The sequence below is a fragment of the Protopterus annectens genome, chromosome 4.part0 (genome assembly GCF_019279795.1).
Source record: "Protopterus annectens isolate FY-2018-M chromosome 4.part0, PAN1.0, whole genome shotgun sequence".
NCBI classification, from domain to species: Eukaryota; Metazoa; Chordata; order Ceratodontiformes; family Protopteridae; genus Protopterus; species Protopterus annectens.
This window is the reverse complement of record NC_056733.1, coordinates 464460986-464484109: the sequence shown is the minus strand read 5'-3', so window position 1 is coordinate 464484109 and position 23124 is coordinate 464460986. Positions and strand designations below refer to the sequence as shown.

The window sequence follows — 23124 nt, the reverse complement described above, 5'->3', positions numbered from 1 at the left end:
AACCAAAGACATCTTAGAGGCTGCAACTTGGAGTTCAGTGCATACTTTTATAAAGCACTATCACTTACCTCTCTACTCTAAGTCCAGGGCAGGCTTTGCCACTGAAGTTCTGCAGGGCCTGATAGCCTCTGCTAATCCCATTTAGCACCAGCCTCCCAACGTTAGCTTTGGGATTCAACCCAATTGTAATGACTGCAACAGTGAAACACGATGAACATAGTACAGTTGTGTACCTACCATAAATGTAGATGTTCGAGTGTATTCACTGTTGCAGTCCAGGTTACCCTCCCACCATCCCCCTTTTTACCTTGCTGGGACTTATCTGTACTTCTCTATTCTATACAACCTATGTGGTATATTTTCTTTTAGATGATGGAAAAGTTGATTTTTGTATATGCATGCTTATTGGCATAATTTAGCCTACCATTTTAGGGGCACCTGACATCTGGGGCAAGAAAAACTGATTAAAATGGCTTCAGCTTCATCTTTTATACCCCTGGTGCACTTATGTGAGGGAGGAGGCGACAGCAACCAACGCCGGACCTAGACTTTGGAACTCGGGCTGACTGCGGGTAGCCTGCCAGCAGGATAACCCTATTGTAATGACTGCAACAGTGAATACACTCGAACATCTACATTTATGGTAGGTTCACAACTGTACTTTTTCTGTGGTCAAGGACAACTTTACTGAGTTACTTTTGCTGCTCTCGCACCCTCAGTCCTCCTCTCCTGGTCCTTCTGGTGTGACCCCTCTGGAGACTGCATAAGGACTGGTATAATTTCACATCCGATGTTCGTGTTACACTGCTGCAGTCATTACACTTGGGTTATCCTGCCGTCAGGCAGTTCCCCAGTCAGCCTGAGTTCCAAAGTCTTGGTCCGGCGTCGGTTGCTGTCGCCTCCTCCCTGACGTCAGTACAACAGGGGTATATAAGATGCAGCCAACGCCATTTTCTTCAGTTTTTCTTGCTGCACGGTGCCTGAAGCAGAGATTTTCATTCCTAATCCAGAACCGAAGTCTTCTAAAAAAAGCTAAGTACCCCGTTGGGGAAACTTTTTCTTGCCTCAGACCGATGTCAGTAAAAGTTAATAATTGTATTTCTTGTGGGAAGCAAATACCTCATAAGAATTTCCACTACTATTGTATTCCATGCCTAGGTCCTGACCACAACGTCACTTGTCTGTTTTGTGCTAGGTTTAACAAGCAAACTATTAAACGTCTGTTTGATTTTTGCCCTACATTATTTTGGCAGAAAATTCAATTACACCATGCCGTCAGAACTTCGACTACCACAATGCATAAAAAGCGCAAGGACAGGCATCCGAGGCCCAAAATTGACGAGGCCTCTTCTAGGCCGGTCCTCTGGTTTTCAGCGAGGCACCTACGCAGCCCCTGATGACCGCTTCCACAGAACCACAGACTGCCTCCGACTCCCACGTGGAGCTGGCTGGGCCTTCGGACGCACTAGGTTTTCAGCTTTCCGATCCTAACCCTACAGAGGGAACCGAAGTAGCTGAGCAATCCACAGCTACAGAGGGTGTTTTCAGACCTACCCAGTTAACCATTAAAACCCGCTGCTAAGTCTAAGCCCCCCTTAAAAGCAAAGAAACAGACACAACTCTTTCCAGGACAGGCTTCCATGCCTAAGAAACAAATGCTAAAAATGGCCGAGGACCTAATCACCCTGATCAGGGCCTGATAAAAGGCCCAGACAGGATGCAGACTATGAATCCTCTGACCAGGTGTCCATTTCCTCAGACTCTTCCTCGGACGTAGGATATTCTTTACCCCCTTATGAGGATTGTGATGCTGAGGAATCAATTCCATCAGCCTCTCCTCTTGAGGATTACTCCTTTGGGGAGACCTTTCATACCATGAGGGAACATTTCCATTGGGAAGGCCAGGATTACTCAGAATCCAAGAAAAGGCTCAGAGACTTCCTTTTATTACCTCAACACAGACCCTTTGCTATCCCGCCAGTTTTAGATATTGTGGATGATGTGTGCACTGAATCCAGTTTAAACCCTGACTCCTTACCCCCAGCCCCAGTTAAACCTGATAGATATTACAGAGTCCCTGACTCTCTCAAATTTCTGTACAAAAGCCCTGTTGCTGACCCTGAAACTATTTCTCAGGGACCCAAAGGGATTAAGGCCTCATCAGCAAAAATCCCAGTTCCCTCTGACAGAGATTCCAGAGCATTTGACAGATGGGGAAAGAAGGTATATACGTCTGCAACTTTAGTAATGAGAGCCTTGAATTGCCAGTTTCACATGCTAAAATATCAGCAATTTGTGATGTCTCAGTTGAAACAAAAGATGCTTCCAGATTCAGATCCTCCTAATTTTAAAGAAATGCGGGATTTATTGCATGCAGCTGAACAAGTGGGAAAACATACTTTACAATGTGGGTTTGATTCCTTAGAGGCCTCCTGTAGAGCAGCAGTTACAGGCTCTGTCATTAGAAGGCATGCTTGGTTAAAAGAACATACGTTACCAGATCATGTTAAGGTCAAATTATTGGATGCACCTTTGCAGCGGGATGTGCTGTTTGGAGTTAAGGCAGAGGAGGTATTAAAGAAGATGGAGGATAAGGCAAAATCTATGCAAACGATGAAAGATCTTGTACAGGTTCAGCCTCCTCGTTTTAGCAGAAATTGGCCAACAAAGAATTGGTCCTTTCCAGTCACAGACCTCATATCCAGTCACAGACCTCATAGGGGCAGATACAGACGTCCAAGAGGTAGAGGTCAGGCACAAGGCCCTTACAGGCCTTAACAATGGGGTACACCAGGCCAGAAAGAAGGGGAAGACAGGCCTCAACCTTATAAAAAGCAGCCTTAATGACTTTCCACTGCAGCTGCCAAACAGCTCTCTCTTGGCAGCCCCCTTAGGAGGAAAACTGGCACTTTTCTATCACAACTGGCATATGATCACCAAAGACAAATGGGTTCTCAACATTGTATCTCAAGGTTACAGGTTCCACTTTCACACTCTGCCAAGGCTAAAAGGTATGCCAAATCTGCCACCAAATCAATGGGCAGAGGCACAAAAACAAATTTCAGCACTCATGGACATGAGAGCTATTCAAAAGGTACCAGCACAGGAACAAGGACAAGGATTTTACTCAAGACTCTTTCTGGTTCCCAGAAAGAACACAGCCGGGAGACCCATTCTGGACCTTTCTTCACTAAACACTTACCTGGATGTTCCGAAGTTCAAGATGTTGACACTACAGCAGCTTCTTCCCATGCTGGGCAAGAAAGCTTGGCTCGTGACTTTGGACCTCAAAGAGGCATACCTGCATGTCCCTATCAGACAAAACTGCAGAAGATACCTTAGATTTCTAGCTGGTTCAATGCACTATCAATTCTCTGCACTGCCCTTTGGCTTATCTACTGCGCCCAGGGTCTTCACAAAGTGTCTGGCACCAGTAATTGCATTTTGCAGGCAAAAAGGAATTCAAATTTATCCATACCTGGACAACTGCCTGATTCAAGCAGAGAGCAAGGACATTCTACTAAAGCATCTGACGTGCGTAAAATAGTTAAGTTGCCTGGGGTACACAGTAAACGAAAATAAATCAAAACTAGTACCCTCACAATAGATAATATTCCTGGGTGCCAGCTTGAACACAATGGCCCAGATGGCTAATCTCACACCAGACAAGCAAGGACAACTGACTCAATATTTTCATTTAATGGCAACAAAGACCCAACTCCCAAGAAAAATTCTGCAGGCCTTGGGCTACATGGCATCTTGCATACTACTAATTCCATATGCCAGACTGCATATGAGGAAACTACAGTGATACCTAAAGAGTGTATGGTCTCAACACTGTCAAAGTTTGGAAACCGTTATACCACTAATTCCTTGCCTACAACAGGAGTTTCGATGGTGGGCACAAGCTTGTCACCTCAAGTGACAGGCATTCACTCAACCCACAACCAGACAAACACTGACAACAGATGCATCGGATTACGCCTGGGGAGCACACATGGCAGGAAAAGGTATCCAGGGCGAGTGGCCCACAGAGCACATCAATCAAAAAGAGATGCTAGCTGTACAAAATGCTATTATAGCTTTCAAGGACCTGCTGCATCCAGGATAATTACTACTAAAGACTGGCAACACCACAGTTATGTGGTACATAAACAAGCAAGAGGGCACACACTCCTACCCCCTCTGCAGACAAGCCATGACCTTGTGGAACACAGCTCTAAGCTACCAAGTTCATCTGCAAGCGCAATTCCTGCCAGGAGAGAAAAACACACTGGCAGACGACCTAAGCAGAAACCTCATGGACCCACACGAATGGGAACTGAACCCACAAATTTTCAGAATGATAACACAAAAATGATGGAGCTCGGACATAGATCTGTTTGCTTCCCCAAAGAACTGCCAATTACAGAAATTCTGCACAAGGAGCTACCATCCACAAGCATGGAAAGTGGATGCCCTCTCATTCAGCTGGAAAAAACTACAAGTATACGCTTTCCCTCCTTTACCTCTCCTTCCAAAGGTACTCATAAAAGCCAGGCAGGAAGAGCCAAAGATGATCCTGATTGCGCCAGACTGGCCATGCCAGCACTGGTACCCAATCTTAAAGAACTTGGCACAAGAACCACTCTGGATTTTGCACCAAATCCCACAGTTGCTGACACAGCACAACAATCAGATACTTCACAGTCAGCTAAAGACCTTAAATCTAGCTGCATGGAAAATTCCTTAGTCAAGCAAGCAATGCCTCTCTCCAAAGCTGTTATGGATGTCATTCTGGAGGCCAGAAGGCCTAGCACCAGGAAAGCATACTCGGATAAATGGAAAAGATTCTGTGCCTGGAACCAAGCGCACAGCCTTGACCCTCTTGTCCCAAACATTCCTACGATACTTCAGTACTTAACTGATATGCTAGACCAAGGGCCTCTCTTTTTCATCCGTCAAGATCCACGCCTCAGCTATCTCTGCTCATTACAACACTGATCCACCATTTTTTTTCTAATCCCTTGCTCAAACAGTACCTCAGAGGGGCTAAAAACATAAGACCGCCCCGTAGAGCACCTACACCAACTTGGGACCTCAACTTTGTTTTGGAAAAATTAACTTAACCTCCTTTTGAGCCAGCTAACACAGCAGAATTAAAATACATCTCTTGGAAAACTGCTCTGCTACTGGCAATAACATTAGCACAAAGAGTTTCAGAATTACAGGCACTAATGGCAGTGGAACCTTTCCTCATCTTCCACCAGGACAGGGTGTCTTTAAGAACTAACCCTACGCAGGGCCGGTGTAAGCATTTTGGGGGCCCCCAGCAAATGCCAAGTTGGGGGCCACCTGGGCACTTTCAGTCTAAGTATCAGCCTGTCACTGCCACCACTTCTATCCATCTTTTTACTTCATGCTGCAGACTTTTAGGAGTAGTACACACAGACTGACCTGTAGCTACAGTGATCTTATTACAACAGGCATACATACCACACCGTGTTGGCCCATCTCACAAAGGGACATTTTACAGTTACTAGCATTTAGGTGTAACAAGGATACATTGCAATAACTCTATGTACAGGGGAGAACTAATGTGCAATGGAACCCTAGGCACTGCTTACTGTTTCAGCCCCCGGCAAAAAAAAAAAAAAAACACATTCTCCAGAGTTCCCCCATGTTGGGCTTCCCACTTATGCATAATACTTTTTTTCCTTCCATTTCTCAGATTTTTCAAGAAGCCATAACTTTATATATGCTCTAAAGTGCTTTTTAAGTTTATTTTTTTTACTCAATGATGGCTTGAACAGAAATGATGATTAAGGAAAGACATTCAATATTGCTGTTCAGCTTTAGTTTTCCTTCCGTCATTTCAATATACTTTCTTGACCAAGACAGCACAGTAATAATCATTTAGGAAATAACTCAAGCCGGTGCCCCCAGAAGCTAGAGCATTTCCCAACCTTTTAATCCAAAAGTGGCCTAAACAAAAATCGTGAGTAAGAAAAGAATTTCATTCTTATTTTTTTCTTTCAATGAAGACAAGTTGTATCCAAGGCTTAAAATTCAAAGCTGACAAAAATAGTAGCTCAAAATAAATTAACAAGTCAGTTGTTGTGAGGGTACACAGATCATGTATGGGAATACTGCCTGCCTCCCTAATCCTCCCAAAAAGACAGTCACTGTCTATGCAACCCTCTGCTGTTAGATTGGGATGAAAGCAGAGATTCAAATGGTCACAGTCATATATTTCAAGTGACTTCTGAAATACATAGCATGCCTACTTACTCTTCGATCCTAACCCCCAAAGGCAACCAGCTGTATATGTGCCTGATGTTTGATTGTGAGGAAAATGAAAATAAGTAATGATTGCAATAATGTATTCTATTTTGCTGCTACCAGGCAGTACACTGCCATTACAGGAGCTAAAGCAACTTTCTTTGTATACCTCTGAGGTCTGTTAGAAAAGTTAAGGAAATGATGACTACACAATCCCCAGCACCCTCATAACCTACGGTAAATTTCTGTACACAAGCATCTGAGCAGGGATGTTTTAGAATGTCTGTGGTTGAGGACAAAGGCTATTATCAGTTTTATCCTAACAGGGTCATATCACAACTCCATTCAGGCTAAAGAGTTGTTGTTGTATCTTTCGGCTTTTCCCGGTTAGGGGTCGCCACAGCGGAACTCCAGTCCGCTAATGATTGGCAGTAGATGTTTACGTACCGAGTTGCCAGCCCTGACGCACAACCTTCAACGAAGGTATGCCCATTTACACACGTCTCGACACAGAAGACGCTTTAGCTGAGAATCGAATAGGACAATGTCTTACTGTGAGGCGACAATGCTACCGCAGCACCACCACAATTAGAAAATGAAAGCATTTTTTCATCGTCATTTTTCCTCAACCAAAAACAGCTTTTTTGGGGTCCCCACAGTCAAGGATGATTAAGGGAGCCTCCTGTATCCATTTGTACAGTTTAGGGAGTGGGGGCCACCAGATTCCTAGAAGATCTAAGTGTCTGAATGCTCTGTGATATATTTTATGCCTTACTTTAGAAATATAATCACTTCTTAGTTACATTTTTATTGATACCCTGAAGAATAATGTGTGTTCTGGCATTATTGCATATGTGCATTGATAAAAATCTGTGATATTTTTTTTACACACACACACACACACACACACACACACACACACACACACACACACACACACACACACACACACACACACACACACACACACACCACAGCAATGCTAATTTTGTACTTATTTCAGCAAGTGCGTTGTACAACACTAGTACTACTACACAAGATCAGTGACTGTGTTTAGCAGTCATCAAACAGCAACAGGGATAAGTCACTTTTATTTACCTCAGTGTGGAGTAAATTAATACCTGTCACTATCCCTGATTTCACAGATATTCCTGATTTTGTCTCATAATTTTGCTCTGTCACAATAAATCCAGTCATCAGATTTTTATACTTATTGTCTAAAAGTGCATGTTGATACAGAATGTGTTATATTAACTTTTTAAATTAGAGTAATATATAAAATGTGTTCCTCATTTTGAGACTTTTATTATACTATTATTTTTTATCACTGAACAGAATTCTTCAGCAAAGATGTTGAGAGTTACAGTATCAGTTGTTCTGCCAGTATGTATAAAAACCTTGAAAGAGAAACCATTTTTGAAGATTAGAAGCATCCGCTCTTCTTAAACTCCACAGTTTGCAGTGAGATCTGTCATCCTGGGCTGCTGATCTCTGTAGTGCTTACTTTGCTTATGTTCATTACAGCTTTGTCCTAACAGGGTTATATCACAGTTCTGTTCAGGTTAAAGAGTGTAATCAAAATTTAATACATTTTTTCTCCTCTTTTCCCCAACCAACAGCAGTTTTTGTGGGGCCCCCACACAGTCATTGATGATTAAGGGCCCCCCTATCCAGCCACAGTTATTGCAGGTACCTAAAACTGGCTATATTGTTAATTTTAGTGAAGAGGATGTCCACTATCAGAGCTTAACCTAGGCCGGGGCATTATGTCATTGGTAAAATATTTAATGATATTGTAAAGCTTGTTACTTGACAAAATACTGTTACTATAACTAAAGATGTTTGAATTTTGAAGGTGATAAATATGAGTTATTACTTACCTGCTCTATTAAGTATACAAGATTGCTGTACTAGCTTTTGTTGGTTTGACAGACATGTAACAAAATATCAAGATAAGATAACTTGCTGTGGTTGCCCCCCCCCCCCCAGGACCAGGGGGCCCCCAGCGACCGCAGGGTTCGCTGGTGCCTAAAACCGGCTATGCCCTACGTTTATTCGAAAGGTGGTATCAAGTGTGGCTCTAAACCAAACTATTCACTTGCCAACTTTTTATCCAAAACCACAGAACAAAGGGGAGAGACTACTACATTCTTTGGACATTCACAGACAGTTACGCTTCTATTTGGACAAAACCAAAGCTTTCAGAAAATCTAAGCAGTTATTGGTAGCATACACTGCAGGAGCACAGGGAAAAGCCATTTCAAAGCAGACTGTTTCAAAATGGATAGGACACTGTATACGTTTCTGCTATACCCACCATGGGAAACCTGTACCTAGCAGCATTAGATCTCACTCCACCAGAGCAACAGCCACTTCAACTGCCTACCTCAGAGGAGTACCTACCAAGGATATTCTGGAAGCGGCAACATGGAGTTCTGTACATACCTTCACCAAACATTACCATTTGCCTTTATACTCCAAATCCAGAGCTGGCTTCGCCACTGCTGTCCTGCAGGGCCTTATAGCCACCCCCTAATGCTTTATAGATCCAGCCTCCCTACCTCAGCTTTGGAATTCCACCCAAGAGTAATGACGGCAGCAGTGTAACATGATGAACATAGTACAGTTTTGTACCTACCATAAATGTAGATGTTCGAGTGTAAACACTGCTGCAGTCAGGTTACCCTCCCTCCTTCCCCTCTTACTTTCTGGTACTTACCTAGGTCATCTACCCTTTATAACCTATGGGGAGTATTTGCTGGTAACCAAAAATGGTTGTTTGCTTTTCTTTTGTATATTTTACTAGCAGTTTGAATTGCCTACCTATTTGGGGCCACCTGACAACTTGGGCAAGAAAAACTGAAGAAAATGGTGTCTGCTGCATCTTGTATACCCCTGTCGCACTGATGTCAGGGAGGAGGCGACAGCAACCGATGCCGAACCAAGACTTTGGAACTCAGGCCGACTGGCGAACCGCCTGACAGCAGGATAACCCAAGTGTAATGACTGCAGCAGTGTTTACACTCGAACATCTACATTTATGGTAGATACAAAACTGTACTTTCAGACTGTGTATGTAAGGCAGAACTTGCTGAGAGGAAAGAATCACGCTGTACTATCTCTGAGGGCAAGGAAGATGAATACTGCACGTATGGGTGAGGGAATTCATTGCCAGGTTGCATATAGCAGTACATCCAATGGATTCCACCCTAAGAACTATGAGGTTTGAGAGCTCTAAGAGCTGAACTAAAACTAATATCTTTCGGCTTTTCCCGGTTAGGGGTCGTCACAGCGGAACTCCGGTCCGCTAATAATTGGCAGTGGATTTTTATGGTGCCAGCCTGATGCCCAACCTTCAAAGGCGGCCCACCCATTCACATACACACCTACCTGCATGTCTTTAAACGTCACTCGACTGCAGGGAGGACGTGCAGACTCCACACAGAAGGCGCTCCAGCCGAGAATCGAACTGGAGAACCTCTTGCTGTGAGGAGACAATGCTAACCGCTGCACCAAGAGGAGAACACACATACAAATTAAATAAATAAACATTTGTCTCCTCTTCCTTATCTTTAAGTTCGGAGGGCTCCCCATGAAGATTGGTATAGTTTTGTGCAGGGTTTTTCAGTCCAGGTGAGTCTCTTCATTCTTCTGTTCCAGCTTGTACCCCCAGTTAACATAGAGAGCCCCCCCCCTCTTCCTCAGAAGAAGAGCCTCTTTCTGAATCTAATCTTGAGAGTTTGGACTATGGCTCCCAATTGCCCTTTCTACAGATTCTCCAAATGAAGAAATATATTTTGGGTTGCAATCTCAAAAATGAACAATACTTAAGTGAGAAGGTAAGGAGTTTTTCAGAAAGGTGTCAGAATCTTTAAAAAAAAAAAAAAAAAGGTAAGAGTTACTAAAGTATGGATTCTCCAAAAACGGTTGCCATCCCTCCAACTTTGAGCTTTGGAGGGTGACTTTACTTCAGCTTCTGTTTTCCCAGACTCTCCTCCCATGCTCCTCAAAACCATTAGGATAATTGATGCACATAAATTCCTGTTTAAAAACCTTGTGGCATACCCTGCAATTTTTTTCCTTGGGTTGGGACAGTTATTTCAAGGCTTTTTCTGCCACTAATTGGGAATGGTAATGGTAGCTGTATTTTGATAGATTTGGGGAAGGTGTTCACATTTGGCCTTTAGGGCAGTTAATTGCCAAAAGCAAGTATTTAAATGTCTTATCTACGTTTGCTAATATACAACAAATTTGTTTTAGCCTGCTTAATTCAGAGCCTAAGTCTAATTTACTTGATATGGTAAATTGTGCTTCAGAGGTCACTGAGCATTCTATTAAACATGTTTATGAAGCAGTGGATGCCATACCTAGGGCTACTGCTACAGGCACAGTAATGCCTGGATAAGACTACTCAGTTTTCCTGGTAATGTAAATGCTTAGCTTATATATGGTCCATTTGACAAACACCTGCTTTTTGGAAACTCTTCAGCTGAGGTACTTATGAAGCTGGAAGAAAGGGGAAATTAAGGCAAGGAGTTAAAGAACGGTCTCTTGTTCCTGAATATCAAAGGATTATCCCTTCTCTCTCTGGACCCCCCCCTTTTTTCAAAAGGCTTTTAAATCTTCCCAGGAAGACTTGCTAAAACAGCAATACAGAAAAAAATGCGAGGGTGATTGAAAAAGGAAAGGAGAAGGGTCTTAGGGACCCCCCTCAAAGGAAAAGGGGGGGGGGACAGTGATTACCTATGCCTCTTTGGATACACGTTGACTCATTGACAGCTGTTTTGGTTAACTTGTTTACATCGCACACCATTTGCCCAAACTAATTCAATCAAACCTCAAAAACATAACTTTTTTTTGCAGGGGGGACGCCCCTATGTACCCCTTCCCCCACTCTTTAACTGATTTATACTAACTCTGAGGTCAGTGGAGAAGGATGAAGACGTCCATTAATGCTGAAATTGTTTTGGCAGACAGTTCATGATGTATGTGCATTTGCCAAAACTGCTGTTGGTGAGTTGACAGGAAACTCTGTTTTATTCACCCTCACCATCCCTCTCTGACTCAGCCTTCCTTCCCAATTTCAAGGTAGTCTGTCTTGCTGCTTTCATCTTTGGAAACTGATATCATCAGATGCCTGGGTTATAAAATTTCAGATTGAATTGCAGACTGCAGTGGACATCACTTTTATTTCAGGCGTGGGATCCCTTTTCTTCTCTTCAGCCAGAGAATCAAATCTATTTGTTCCTTCAAATTCTTTCATGTTTTTGTCCCTGGTAATGATAGAGCCAGTTACTGCATCCCAGCAAGGCTGAGATTTCTGTTTGAAAATGCTTCTTGTACCCAGAAAAGAGAGGACCTGAGGCCCGTTTTATGTCTTTCAGAGCTAAATGCCTTTTTCTTCTATTGTTTTTCAAGTCAGCATCTTGAATTTCGGTACCAAGAGAAAGGCATTTAGCTCTGAAAGGCATTTAGACCTTTCAGAGCTAAATGCCTTTCTCTTGGTACCGAAATTCAAGATGCTGATTTGGGGAAACAACAGAAGTAAAAGGCATTACAAAGGCTTTTCTGGACACTCGAGCCCTCTTAGATGCCTACCTGTAGATTCTGGAGCACACACAAATCCATATTTATTGTCAAAGATTCTTTTTCTTGGGGTTGCACTTTTGCATCTTTGTGAAACCCTTGGAGCAATGGAAATAATAAACAGTAAAGTGCCTGGTCCCCAGTTGTAGCCTTTTGCTTACTGCAAAGCTTTCATTATTTCTCCCTACTTTATTGCCTCATTTCAGTTCTTTCCTGCTAAAACACACTGTCCACTCTGTTTCACTACTCAGGTTTTCAACAGCCTGGGTTTCAGACTTAACTTGAAAAACTTGTATTTTAACTCTCGCTCACAGGTTAATTTTCTTAGACTGTCTCATAGACACCTCTTTGTCAGTAGCCTTCCTCCCTCCATCAGAGTATCCTGTTATTTTTACTTCTTAAGTCTGATTCATCAGAACAAGTCTACAGTAAGAAATTTCCTCAGAATTCTGGGTTACATAGCTGCTTCTTCTGCAATGGTTCCATTTTCCAGACTGCAAACTAAAACAGATTGAGAAGGTCACACAGAAAAAAACAACCAGTAAAAACTAAATGAAAACTCCAGCCAAGCTAGAACTTCCACTGAGTGATCTCTCAAACCTCTTGTATCAGAGGCACTAGGGATATATGCAAATGCCCCTTATGAACATCAGGTGCTTCAGCTATATGGCGATTCTGAATGCCCATGACTGTCTTCTTTTTAAGGCGTTTTAATGGACAATTTCAGGCCAATAAAGCATTGGCCTGCAATATTACTGCTGGGATAGCTTGCAGAATGACATAATTTCTGGTCATCTGACTCCTAGTTCCCAGGTGAAACCCCCCATTGCTGGAAGCTGACAGTATTTAGCATCTACCTGTAAAAATACATAAACCTCTGATCTTTGGCAGATGCTGGAAGTCATAAAACAATTACATTCCTTCATGCTTTGAAGACTAGTAATTAGTTCACCCTAAGGACGGTGCAGAAAGCTTCTCAGCACAGACTGTGTCTCTAGCTGCATTGAAAACTGAAATATACCATCTTTTATTGTGTAGTCTATAAAATAATTTAATTTCAGCTAATGTATGTTATAACAGAATTTTTTTTTCAACAGGAGTATTGCTTGTATTTCCTGCAGCTTTAGACGGAAAGAGGTCTGTTATCACCTCTGTTAAAATGAGAATGCACTTTGTTGTCCTTGAGGAAATAAGATTATGCAATGTTTGTTTTGAAGAGATTAGTGATAAATGCTTTGAGAACTATGATGCAAAATGCAATTGTCAGTGTACATGTTAGAATGTTTTTGTACAAGCTTGGCCCCAGGTTGTGAAAAAAATGCAAAGTGTATACTGTTTATATTTTGTGACAACAAAATTTTTAAGTAAGAGTAAATCTTTTTCTTTCAGTTTATTAATAAACTAATGGAAGCTGTACCCTTAATGGTCCCAGCTGATGGTGGATTTGCACTGCCAGGTGATACCAAAGTGATGTATCGACATATGTGTGTAGTACAGCTGTCAAGATTACTTTGCCTTCATCATAATAAGGATCAGAGTGAAAAACTAAACCTGATAGGAGAATTGATGTCAAGATACCGACATGGGTTGGAGTTTGGTAAGATTTTTATAGAAAGTTAAACTGCAACACTGAAGTGTGTGGTATGCTGTAGTGAATGTTAATCTGAGTCTTCATTTTTGTTTTCAGCACAGTTTGCATAACTGTCTGTCCTTGCCTGCAAATTTTACAGAGGGTACTTTATATTGAGGTTTGATTTCCTCGACTCCCATAACTAAAACATTCCAGGTGAATATTAAAAGCAGCACTTTGAATGGGAGCCATAGATAGGTACTAGGCTATTGGCCCTAGGGCCTATATAAGCCTAACCAAAAAGGTACCCTGGCTTTCGCCACCCAAGAAAATTATTTTCCTGTGCTCCTGTCAAGCAGAGCCACAGAAGTGTTCCCCACTGTGAATTTCCTATTTCCCATCCAATTCAGTCAAATGCTCTACCACCGAACTATACCCCCTTGCCAAATAAACAGCCTTTGCAAGGCTTGAACCTAGAGCCCTGCGCACCATAGCCAAAGTGACCATATTATTTGTTAGTTTGTTTTTTATTGAAACAGGGATGTTTATTTTCTGATCTTTAGTCAAAAAGAGTGCTGATTTGGCTGAAATCCATTAACAGTGAGTTTAAGGAAGTGTTCTCTTTGTGAAGGTGTGGGGGTGCAGGGCCTTTTCTGCCTCTGCAATAAGGGTTTACATTTTTGTTCAAGTCAGTATTGCACAAGTTCAGTTGTCTTCCTTCATGTAAGGAGCTGTGATGAAACTTTAAACTTAGAGGCTATATTTAAAAAAAATGCTTAGTCTGGTGCATTTTGAGGCATTTTCAGTCAGCATATTTCATTTTTAATTATCTAACTGTCAGATGGAGTTCATTTCATTGCTTATGTTGTAGAGGAAGGGAGAATTGCAGTCACCTTGGGGATCTAGTTTTCAGCCTGATGTAGTTTTGTTTTGTACTTCAGGTACATGTTTTCTTCTCAGTAATCATGAATTTCAAATTTTTGGTCTAGAGGTACATTTTTAAATGGGTTACAAACTAAGTCTGACGTCACTTGACCACTGTAGTTTCAGCTAGGAGGGTTGCAAACTTTTTGACCATCCAGAAAAATACTAGGTTTTAACCTTTAAAATGATTTTTGTTTTGAAAATTTGATTAAAGTTTACAAGTGTGCTTGCAAAAGAAAAAAATCTGCATGGCAAATTCTGCCAAGTCTGCCCTTTTCCAGTGTGTCTGTGGCTAGGTCTATTTTATGCAATACTTATTTCATATAAGGATGGTCTGCAACATAATCTCCTGTGATCACTACACCAGCTTTATCAAAAAAACTCTGCTGTTTCGGACCCACAGCTGTAGGACCTTCTTGCTGTGTAGAGAGCTTTGTGGCCCTATTACAGGAGGCATCTGGTTTTCCCCCTACTGGAGGACTATTGACCAGTGGCCTCAAGATTAAAGTCTTGCAAGAAAAAAGGTTAAGAAAAATGGAGACGCTGTAAAACATTGTACTCAAAGATTTATTAGGCAGAGAGCTGGAGTTTTTATTGACCCCATCAATCCCGAGGATAACAAGACTTGAGGTACTTCACTTGCCTCCACATTCCATAATCTTCTGTAGCTGTGTTTATAGGTTAATACATACGGCTACTGATTCAGAATATTTGCAGCCTACCCATAAGATCCTAAATCATGAGTACCCACAGATATGAATAATTAATAATCAGTTACATCCCCCTGTTTAAAAGAGGGCTAAAGGATCTAGACCCGGGAGGAGCTGAACTCTTTCTGCTTCCATTAATTTGGAGGCAGACAGGTGGGATCCATTTAACAACTGCTGACCAGGCCTCTGTCAAAGGACACAAACCCTTCAAGTTAAGTAAGAGTTTCCAGGTGCATGCTACAAACAGTTGTCTCTTAGCTTTTCCAGCTTTACCATCAGGGAACTCAAGCCTATGTACATAGTGATACTTTTGGTATGGTAATAAACTGAAGTCTCACTTACAGTTTAAAAGACCAGAGGTCTTTCTTGCATGAGGAGGAGGGGGCCTTGCTATATTTCATTTTAGTCTCAGAGTCTTTAAGGGCTAGGCACCCCCTCCATTGATTCCTATTCTTGCCCATGTCAGTGCAGGGTTTGACTGTAGGAGGTTGGTGGAAGTGTGTGTAGCTGCATGTAACAGAATTAATTTCCAAGGTACCCATCCCTCCACCTCATAGTTGGTTCATCTACCAGAAAAGCGAGTGTCCTCAACCTCATTCTTCATTGTGAACTGAACAAGCTGAATGCCATATGTCATATTCTTATTCTTGGATTGTGACACTGATGTGTACACTATCCTTAGATTCTCCTCCTTAGGGTGTCTCCTTTAGAGATGCACTTAGTGTGAGGTATCCTTAAATCAGGTTGCGTGACTTTCATTTTTCTACTTAGATGAGCAAACTAAAGGGAAAGACCCTAGATTTGCACATGCAACTGTTACTTGACAAGAAGCAAAGAATTGAGGAATATGCTATTAGCTATTTTTTTCTGGTATTATAGACTGAGAAAAGCAGTATCAATGTAGACTTCAGCAAAATGGCTTATTAACTGGGTTTGATATGGCCATAGAGTTGAGTCTTTTGGAGACCATGATTTAAAAACTAATTCTGGTAGAACAGTACCTACTTTTCTTGCATTTTTTCTGAAGTATTTCTGCTCCAGGTATTTGTAGAGGCAGCTGCCTTGGACTTCATTAGCACCAGTCCCAAACCTTGCAGACTGTTTACATTTTCTAGAAGCTTGGTAGGCTTTGCTACTCCTGTCTTAATGGAGTATCCTGTCTTTGGCACAAGAGTTAACCCTACTTTTTGACCCTTCATTTGCTTTATATTACTGCAGCTTTAATGCCTGCAGTAAGCTTATGTTGTTGACTTAATGAAGCAATAGGTGTTAAAGTCCTGTGATTGCTGCCGCATTAAGTACTCTTCGCTGACAATAACGGCCTTTGGGGGTGTGTGCATGAAGGCAACTTTTCTGTTTTCCCTAACCTGTTATCTGATGTTGTTAGTCTTCTTCCCATTCATCACTGATGGGTTCGGTTCCAAGCCCTCGGAACCGAGTCGGCCTAATACCAAGCTCGCGTACACCAAAACCTCTCGAGCTAAGCTGTTACCTAGAATGCCCTTCTCCCAGTTACCTCAGATCTTGTTTGCCGCACAGCCATATAGCAGCTTTTCACTGAGCTCTCCAGCCAAGTGTTATATTTTATAGATGTGTTTTGAACTTTTTTCCTAATCTTTTACCCTCTTTTATCAATCTAGCTCTACCTGTTGGGTATTTCTTATACCATCGTTGGTGCGCCCTCTCCTTCCCATGTGGGTATCGTTTTATACCATCGTTGGCATCTTCTTTCTTTTCTTCACTCCTTCCTTTTAGTCTCTAGTAGTGTGTGTTTTCATGTGTATGAAATTGTCTGATAAAAAAGGGACTGCGGGGTTTAAACATTGCACCTCTTGCAATGGCAAACTCCCTAACAGTGACTCGTACGATGATTGTGTGTATTGTCTGGGGGTTTCTCACCTCTCTGTGAAACCTCCTTGTCAGATTTGCCCAAGTTTTAATCGGCGGACACTGAACGAAAGAAAAAACTGATTTTGAAAGACCTTTTAGTTCCTCCTTTCTCAGAGGTCCTTTCTGTGTCGGAGGTCACAACCCCTCCAGTGCAGGACAAAAATCGTCCCCATTCAGATCCCTCTTCACTGGCTGGTGATAAGAACAAGTCTCATAAACATAAGGCCCACAAATCTTCGGAGCACGGGATTTCTTTATCGGCTCCGACTACATGTATTGCTTCTGTTCCTAGCTCTGCTCCAGTTGCCACTTTAACCAAGGTCTTAGATACTACATAAACTTCATCGGTGCCACCTTTGGCACCAGCCCTATCTACAATGTCGACTACAGCTCCAACCTTACTTTCCACAATAGTTACGGCACTGACTTTGCCTTTTACCGCACAGAAAGAGGTTTCAACAATTCCTTTGGCACCAATAACCTCTACTCAGAGTGCCTCCTCGGCACCGAGTCCCTTCTCGACGCCACTGATTCCTGTATTACCTGTCTCTAGGTTTGAGACTATGGTGCCGATAACTCAAACACCACTGACCTGGTACTCCCCTTCATTGAACCTGTTCATAATCCAGACGTACAGCCCCTTTCTGGACTGACCAGACTCCCCTTCAGGAGTGTCCATGAGGTCCACCAGGAGTCTTTCTGAATTTGATGTGGTGCACTTGCTGGATCAGCTGTTGACAGCCAGAGGGATAACAAATGTTCCTAAGACTCATCCCACTTCAGGGTTTGGGTCTATTGCTCCCAGGACTCCCACTTATACTACTCCTTCGGATCCATCTGTTCCGAAGCCCGTTGCTCCGATGTCCTTGGTGGAAACCCATTCTTTGGTGCTGACAGTGACTCTAACTGAGGCTTCGAGGCCACCCCTTTGGGTTTTGGTTCTATCAGAACCGTCCCTTCCTCAGACTCATGGTTGGGGAGGCGGAGTCCTTAGTTCTTAGCACGGTTCCAAGTTTATCGGTTCCGTCCTCTGATCTGGGGATGACGCCTGCCGCGATCTTGCTTGAGGCTCCATCCCCGGGAGCGGATCTGATGGAGCAGGGTGTGACCCCGGTTCCGAGGTTGTCCTACTCTGTTTCAGACTCCCATTCCTCTTCGGGGTGGCCTGCTTTCCAGGTGATGGAGAGGGTGCTTGCTTCTGGAAGCACTCCTACATCAGAACTTCCCCCTGCTCCCTCTGAGCTACGTGTACCATGGGCCACCTCCCCAGGACACCGAGAGGAGAAGCTTCAGGAAACCCCAGTTCAGGGTACCATCCTTCAGAGTCTTTCTCAGATATCGCCACCGAAGAACCTCCTCAAAAGAAGGTGTGTAAGAGGAAATGCATTGACTCCTGAAAGAGCCTCTCACAGAGGATACGGACTACGATGGTGGGGGAGGGGTCCCCACGGTCACTCCTTGACGATGTGTCCTTTGGAGACAGCCTGGAAATATTGAAAGAGAGGGGTGGCTGGAAGCAGTCTAATCCTTCCTTGGAGGAGTCGGTCTTCCTGCAGGCTTTTCGGTCTCAGCCTTCTACCTCTTGGGTGACCCTACCTGCCAACAAGTTAGTCCAGCTCGTCATGCAACATGCGTGGAAGAACCCTGATTCTATTGAGGCCATTACGTGGAGACCAGATAAGATTCTTTCCCTACCAGTGGAGCACCCCCACTGGTCTAGAGGCTTGCCAGTTGACGCTGTGGTGGTGGCAGCGGCCACTAAAAAGGATTTAGCAGAAGAAAGTCCTAGTGTTCACCCGCCCAACAGGGAGTCCCGGGCTGTTGGCAGACTAGGGAAGCAAGTGTTTGCTTCAGCGACCTTTGCAGTGAGGTCCTTGAACTACTTGGCACATTTCATGAGACTCCAAAGAGATCTGATTTCCAAACTTTCTGGAGACCTCGCGGGTCAAGTTTCTGACTGGGCACGAGACGAGGTTGCCTCTCAACTTGCCACCCTTGAGTCTATCTCCAACTCGTCCATGAGGTTGCTCTCCCATACAACCGAAGGGGCGGCTAGAGCTGCCGGTGCAGGCATAGTCATGAGGCGTCATGCCTGGATGCCCATCTGTGACCTCGTGGACTCCAACAACTCCTTTTTGAGCTCCCCTATTGAACCCCCCTATTGAACCATCTGCCTTGTCTGGTTCTAAAGTAAAGGACACACTGGCCAGGTGCGAGCAGGATGGAAAGACCTTGCCTGCCGTTGGCCTATGTTTTTCCAAGCCCCAACGTTCTTTTTCCAGGAACCAGATGAGTGGGAAAATATGGCGCAAAAAATCTCAAGGTCCTTTCCATAACGCACGTGGTGAGAATTACCCTAGAGGCAGACTGGGTTCCAGTGGTGGAAGACACCCCTCTAGGGGCAGAGGGGGTCCCCGAAATCAAGACTCCAGGGATTTTTTTTTCTCTGGGCGGTCTTATCAATGCTCCTGAAGCGTTGCTCAATTGCTTTCCTCTGGAAGCAGTCAGAGCTAGTTTTTCTCTGCACCAAACTGCCTGGCGCTCTATTACAAAAGATTGGTGGGTGCAGAGAATAATCTCCAGAGGCTGCTACATTCCTCTTAACATCCCGTCCAAAACCTACAAAGAACCTTCCCGATGTTCCACCCTGTCAAAGGGAAGAAGCGGCTTCAGCGATAAGAAAGCTGTGTCAAAAAAAGTCATCCAACCAGTCCCCCCAGTCCAATTCAGATTTGATTTTTACTCGAGATTCTTTTTGGTGCCAAAAAAGACTGGGGACTGGAGACCCATTCTGGATCTCAGCTATCTAAACAAGTCACAGGTTCAAACCAAATTCTGCATGGTCACTATTCAGTCCATTCTCCCTTTTTTATGGGAGAATGTTTGGATGTGCTCGATAGACCTCCGGGATGCATATTACCACATCAAAATGGACAACCGCTCCAGGAGTCTTCTCCGCTTCTGGCTAGGAGCCAATCATTAACCGTTCGGAGCCCTGCCATTCGGTCTCTCAACGGCCCCCAGAGTGTTCACGAAATGCGTAGCAGTGGTAACAGCTCATCTGAGACTTCAAGGATTCCAGGTGTTTCCATATTTAGACGATTGGCTCCTTTTCCGCCCCCCACCAAGCATCTTCTAACCATGGCCATCCATTACACAAACACTCACTAGCGGAGTCCCTAGGTATCACAGTTCATTGGGAGAAATCCAATTTACAACCTACCCAACAGCTGGAATTTATAGGGGCAGTTTTCAGTACTCGAACATGCCTGGTATCTCTACCAGCTCGCAGGCTTCAGAGGTTAAGATTGCAAGTACGAGTGATACTCTCTCAAAGAAACGTGTCAGCAAGAGATGTTCTCCAGGCTCTGGGGTCCATGGCTGCAGCCGTTCCGATAGTTCCTCAGGCAAGATTACACACAAGACTGTTGCAATGGCTCTTATTGTTCCAATGGTTGGCAAATCTCCACCCCCTAAACTCTCAGATCCTCATTACCAACTCTTGCAAGCAAGACCTCCTCTGGTGGATGAGGCCCGACGTAGAACTTTGGTGCCGACCCTTTCAAACTCCTCAACCCAACCCCACGGTGACCATGGACACATCCCTGATTTGGGGGGCATTTTCAGGGAAAGACAGTCCAAGGCACGTGGTCCAGCTTAGAGGCCAACTTGCATATCAATGTTTTGGAGTTGAGAGCGGTGCTGTTGGTGTTGCAGGTGTTACATCCGCTCCTTCCATCGGGCACGATTGCGATTCAGTCAAGACATTATGTCAATAGTCTGGTGCATAAACAAAGAGAAACCAAATCCTACCCTCTGTGTCGAGAGGCCATGAGAATTTGGCACTGGGCAGTAGCTTCCAACCGCTTTCTTATAGCAACACATATCCCGAGGAGCTCCATCGTGATTGCGGACAGGCTGAGCAGATGTATCCTCCTTCCACACGAGTGGTCTCTCAACCCAAACATGATGGTAGAAATTTTCATCGGATGGGGCCAGCCTTGCTGCAGTCTCTTCACTTCCCCTTCGAGCAACAAATGCAGCATATTCTTTGCCCTCTTTCCCCCAGAGACGCTCTGACTCCCGATTGGCCCATGGGTCTCTTCTATGCTTATCCTCCAATTCCCTTGATACCCCTATTTTTGAAGAAAGCAATTCGGTTGAGATGCAACGTGATCCTCATTGCCCCATTCTGACCTCACCAAGTGTGGTTCCCCTTCCTCCGGCCTCACCTGTTGCAACCTCCATGGATCCTGGACACTCGTCCAGACTTGATTTCTCACCCCGAAGGGTTGACACTCCCAAATCTGTCTACTCTCAAGCTGACAGCTTGGATTTTCCACTTCCGTTAGTCACCAGGCAGGAAACCCTTTCTTTACCTGTTCGCGATATTATTCTGGTCTCCCATAAGCCATCCACCAGTAAACTTTACAGAGATAAATGGAAAAGGTTTGCTCTTTGGTCTGTAGAACAGATGCTAGACCCCTTCTCAGCTCAGGTCTCTGTTATACTTCATTACCTTTCTGATTATTTTGAGAATGGAGCATCAGCTTCTACTATTTGAGTCCATTTAGCAGCTATTTCCAATTTTCATAACGGTTTAGAGGGCATTCCGCTTATCTCCACCTGCCTATGCAAGACCTTTCTCAAAGGAGTGTTTCATAGCAGACCTCCAATCAGGCGTCCTTTAGGGGTATGGAATCTCTCCCTAGTACTACAGTCTCTCTCTTTACCCCCTTTTGAGCCTGCTGCAAAATGTGACCTCAAATTTCCATCATGGAAATCTCTGTTTTTGGTGTCAGTCATATTAGCTAGATGGATATCAGAATTACAAGCCTTATGCATCAGTAAGCCCGTATTTAGTTTTTCATGAAGACAGAGCATCATTACAATACTAATCCATCTTATAGGGTCATAGGTTGGTACTAGGCTATCGACCCTAGGGCCTATACAAGCCTAGCCATAACACTTCCATGGCTATTTCTCCCCACAGTATTTACTTTCCTGGACCCCTGTCTAGCAGGGTGACTAATGTGATCCCTAGGGTGAATTTCCTATCTCCCATCCAATCATCAACGTTCCTTTTGAAAAGGGCCAAAGAGGTGCTCTGCTTGACATGTATGGGCAGTTTATTCCAGAGTCTGGAGAGTCTCTGGGTCAGGAACCTATCCCTCCAACATGTTTTATTCATTGTGATGACAAGGTTTAGATCCCTGGAGCGTGTGGCTCTGAGGGATTGGGATTTCTTTAAGTGTAGCATGTCCAACAGCTCTAGGTTTGACATGGCCTTGTATGTTAAGCAGAGATCGCCTATGAGTAGACAATATGTGACAGAGTGTAGGTGGATTTTTTTTTAGACTGTCAGCGTAGGGCATCTGCTTTAGGCCTGTGATTCTTTTAGTGAGGTATTTCTGCGGCCTTTCCATTTATTGCAGATGTCTTGAGAGGTATATACCAAACTGGGTGTTGTATTCTATAATGAGTCTAATGAGGGACGAGTATAGTGGGACAGTGACCTCCTTTTTTCTGGATGAAAAGCCCTTAGTGATGAGGTGTGCCACACAGGATTTCCTCACTGTTGTGGCGATGTAGTTATCGAAAGTGAGACCACTGTCCACCTGTGTCCCTAAGTCTCCTTATCGCACTTTCGGTGTTTAGTGTACTGCTACTTATGCGGTAATTCACTGGTACATGTTTTTCCCAAAGGGGATAACTGTACATTTCTTGGCATTGAGCTTGAGCCCATGGCTCTGGCACCAAGCATCTTTTTCTGTAAGGCCCTTTTGTAGAATATCCACATAATTTGGGGATTCATTAATGGCTCCCAGTTCGCAGTCATCTGCAAACTTTGTTAGCCAGAGTCCCTTAGTGTTGGCCTGTAGAAGTAAATGCCAAACAAGTGCGGTCATAGGACTGAACTCTGAGGTACTCCACTTGTCTGGAGCAGGATTTGGAGTTGGCTACTTTTACAGTGTGGGTTCTGTCAGTAAACCAGTTGGCAACCCATCGCGTGATGTAGGGATTAATGCCCAACTTAGTAAGTTTGTCTGTGGTTCCAGAGTGGGGAATTCCAAAGTGATTTCTGATTTCTCTGTGAACCAATCCATTGAACTCCCAGTGTTTTCCCCAAACTATTCCAATAAAGGTGAATACCGTCTACATTCATTGGGCGTACATAGGCGA

At 43.7% G+C, this 23124-nt stretch overlaps 1 protein-coding gene across 1 annotated transcript in view; it reads left to right on the top strand.

The window, feature by feature from the left end:
- NAA25 (N-alpha-acetyltransferase 25, NatB auxiliary subunit) overlaps positions 1 to 23124 on the top strand; it is a 3186723-nt gene that overhangs the window by 1286001 nt on the left and 1877598 nt on the right. Inside the window, exon 12 of the mRNA XM_044069750.1 lies at positions 13237 to 13444. Coding sequence (XP_043925685.1) covers positions 13237 to 13444 — 208 coding nt within the window. The remainder of the gene's footprint in view (positions 1 to 13236; positions 13445 to 23124) is intronic.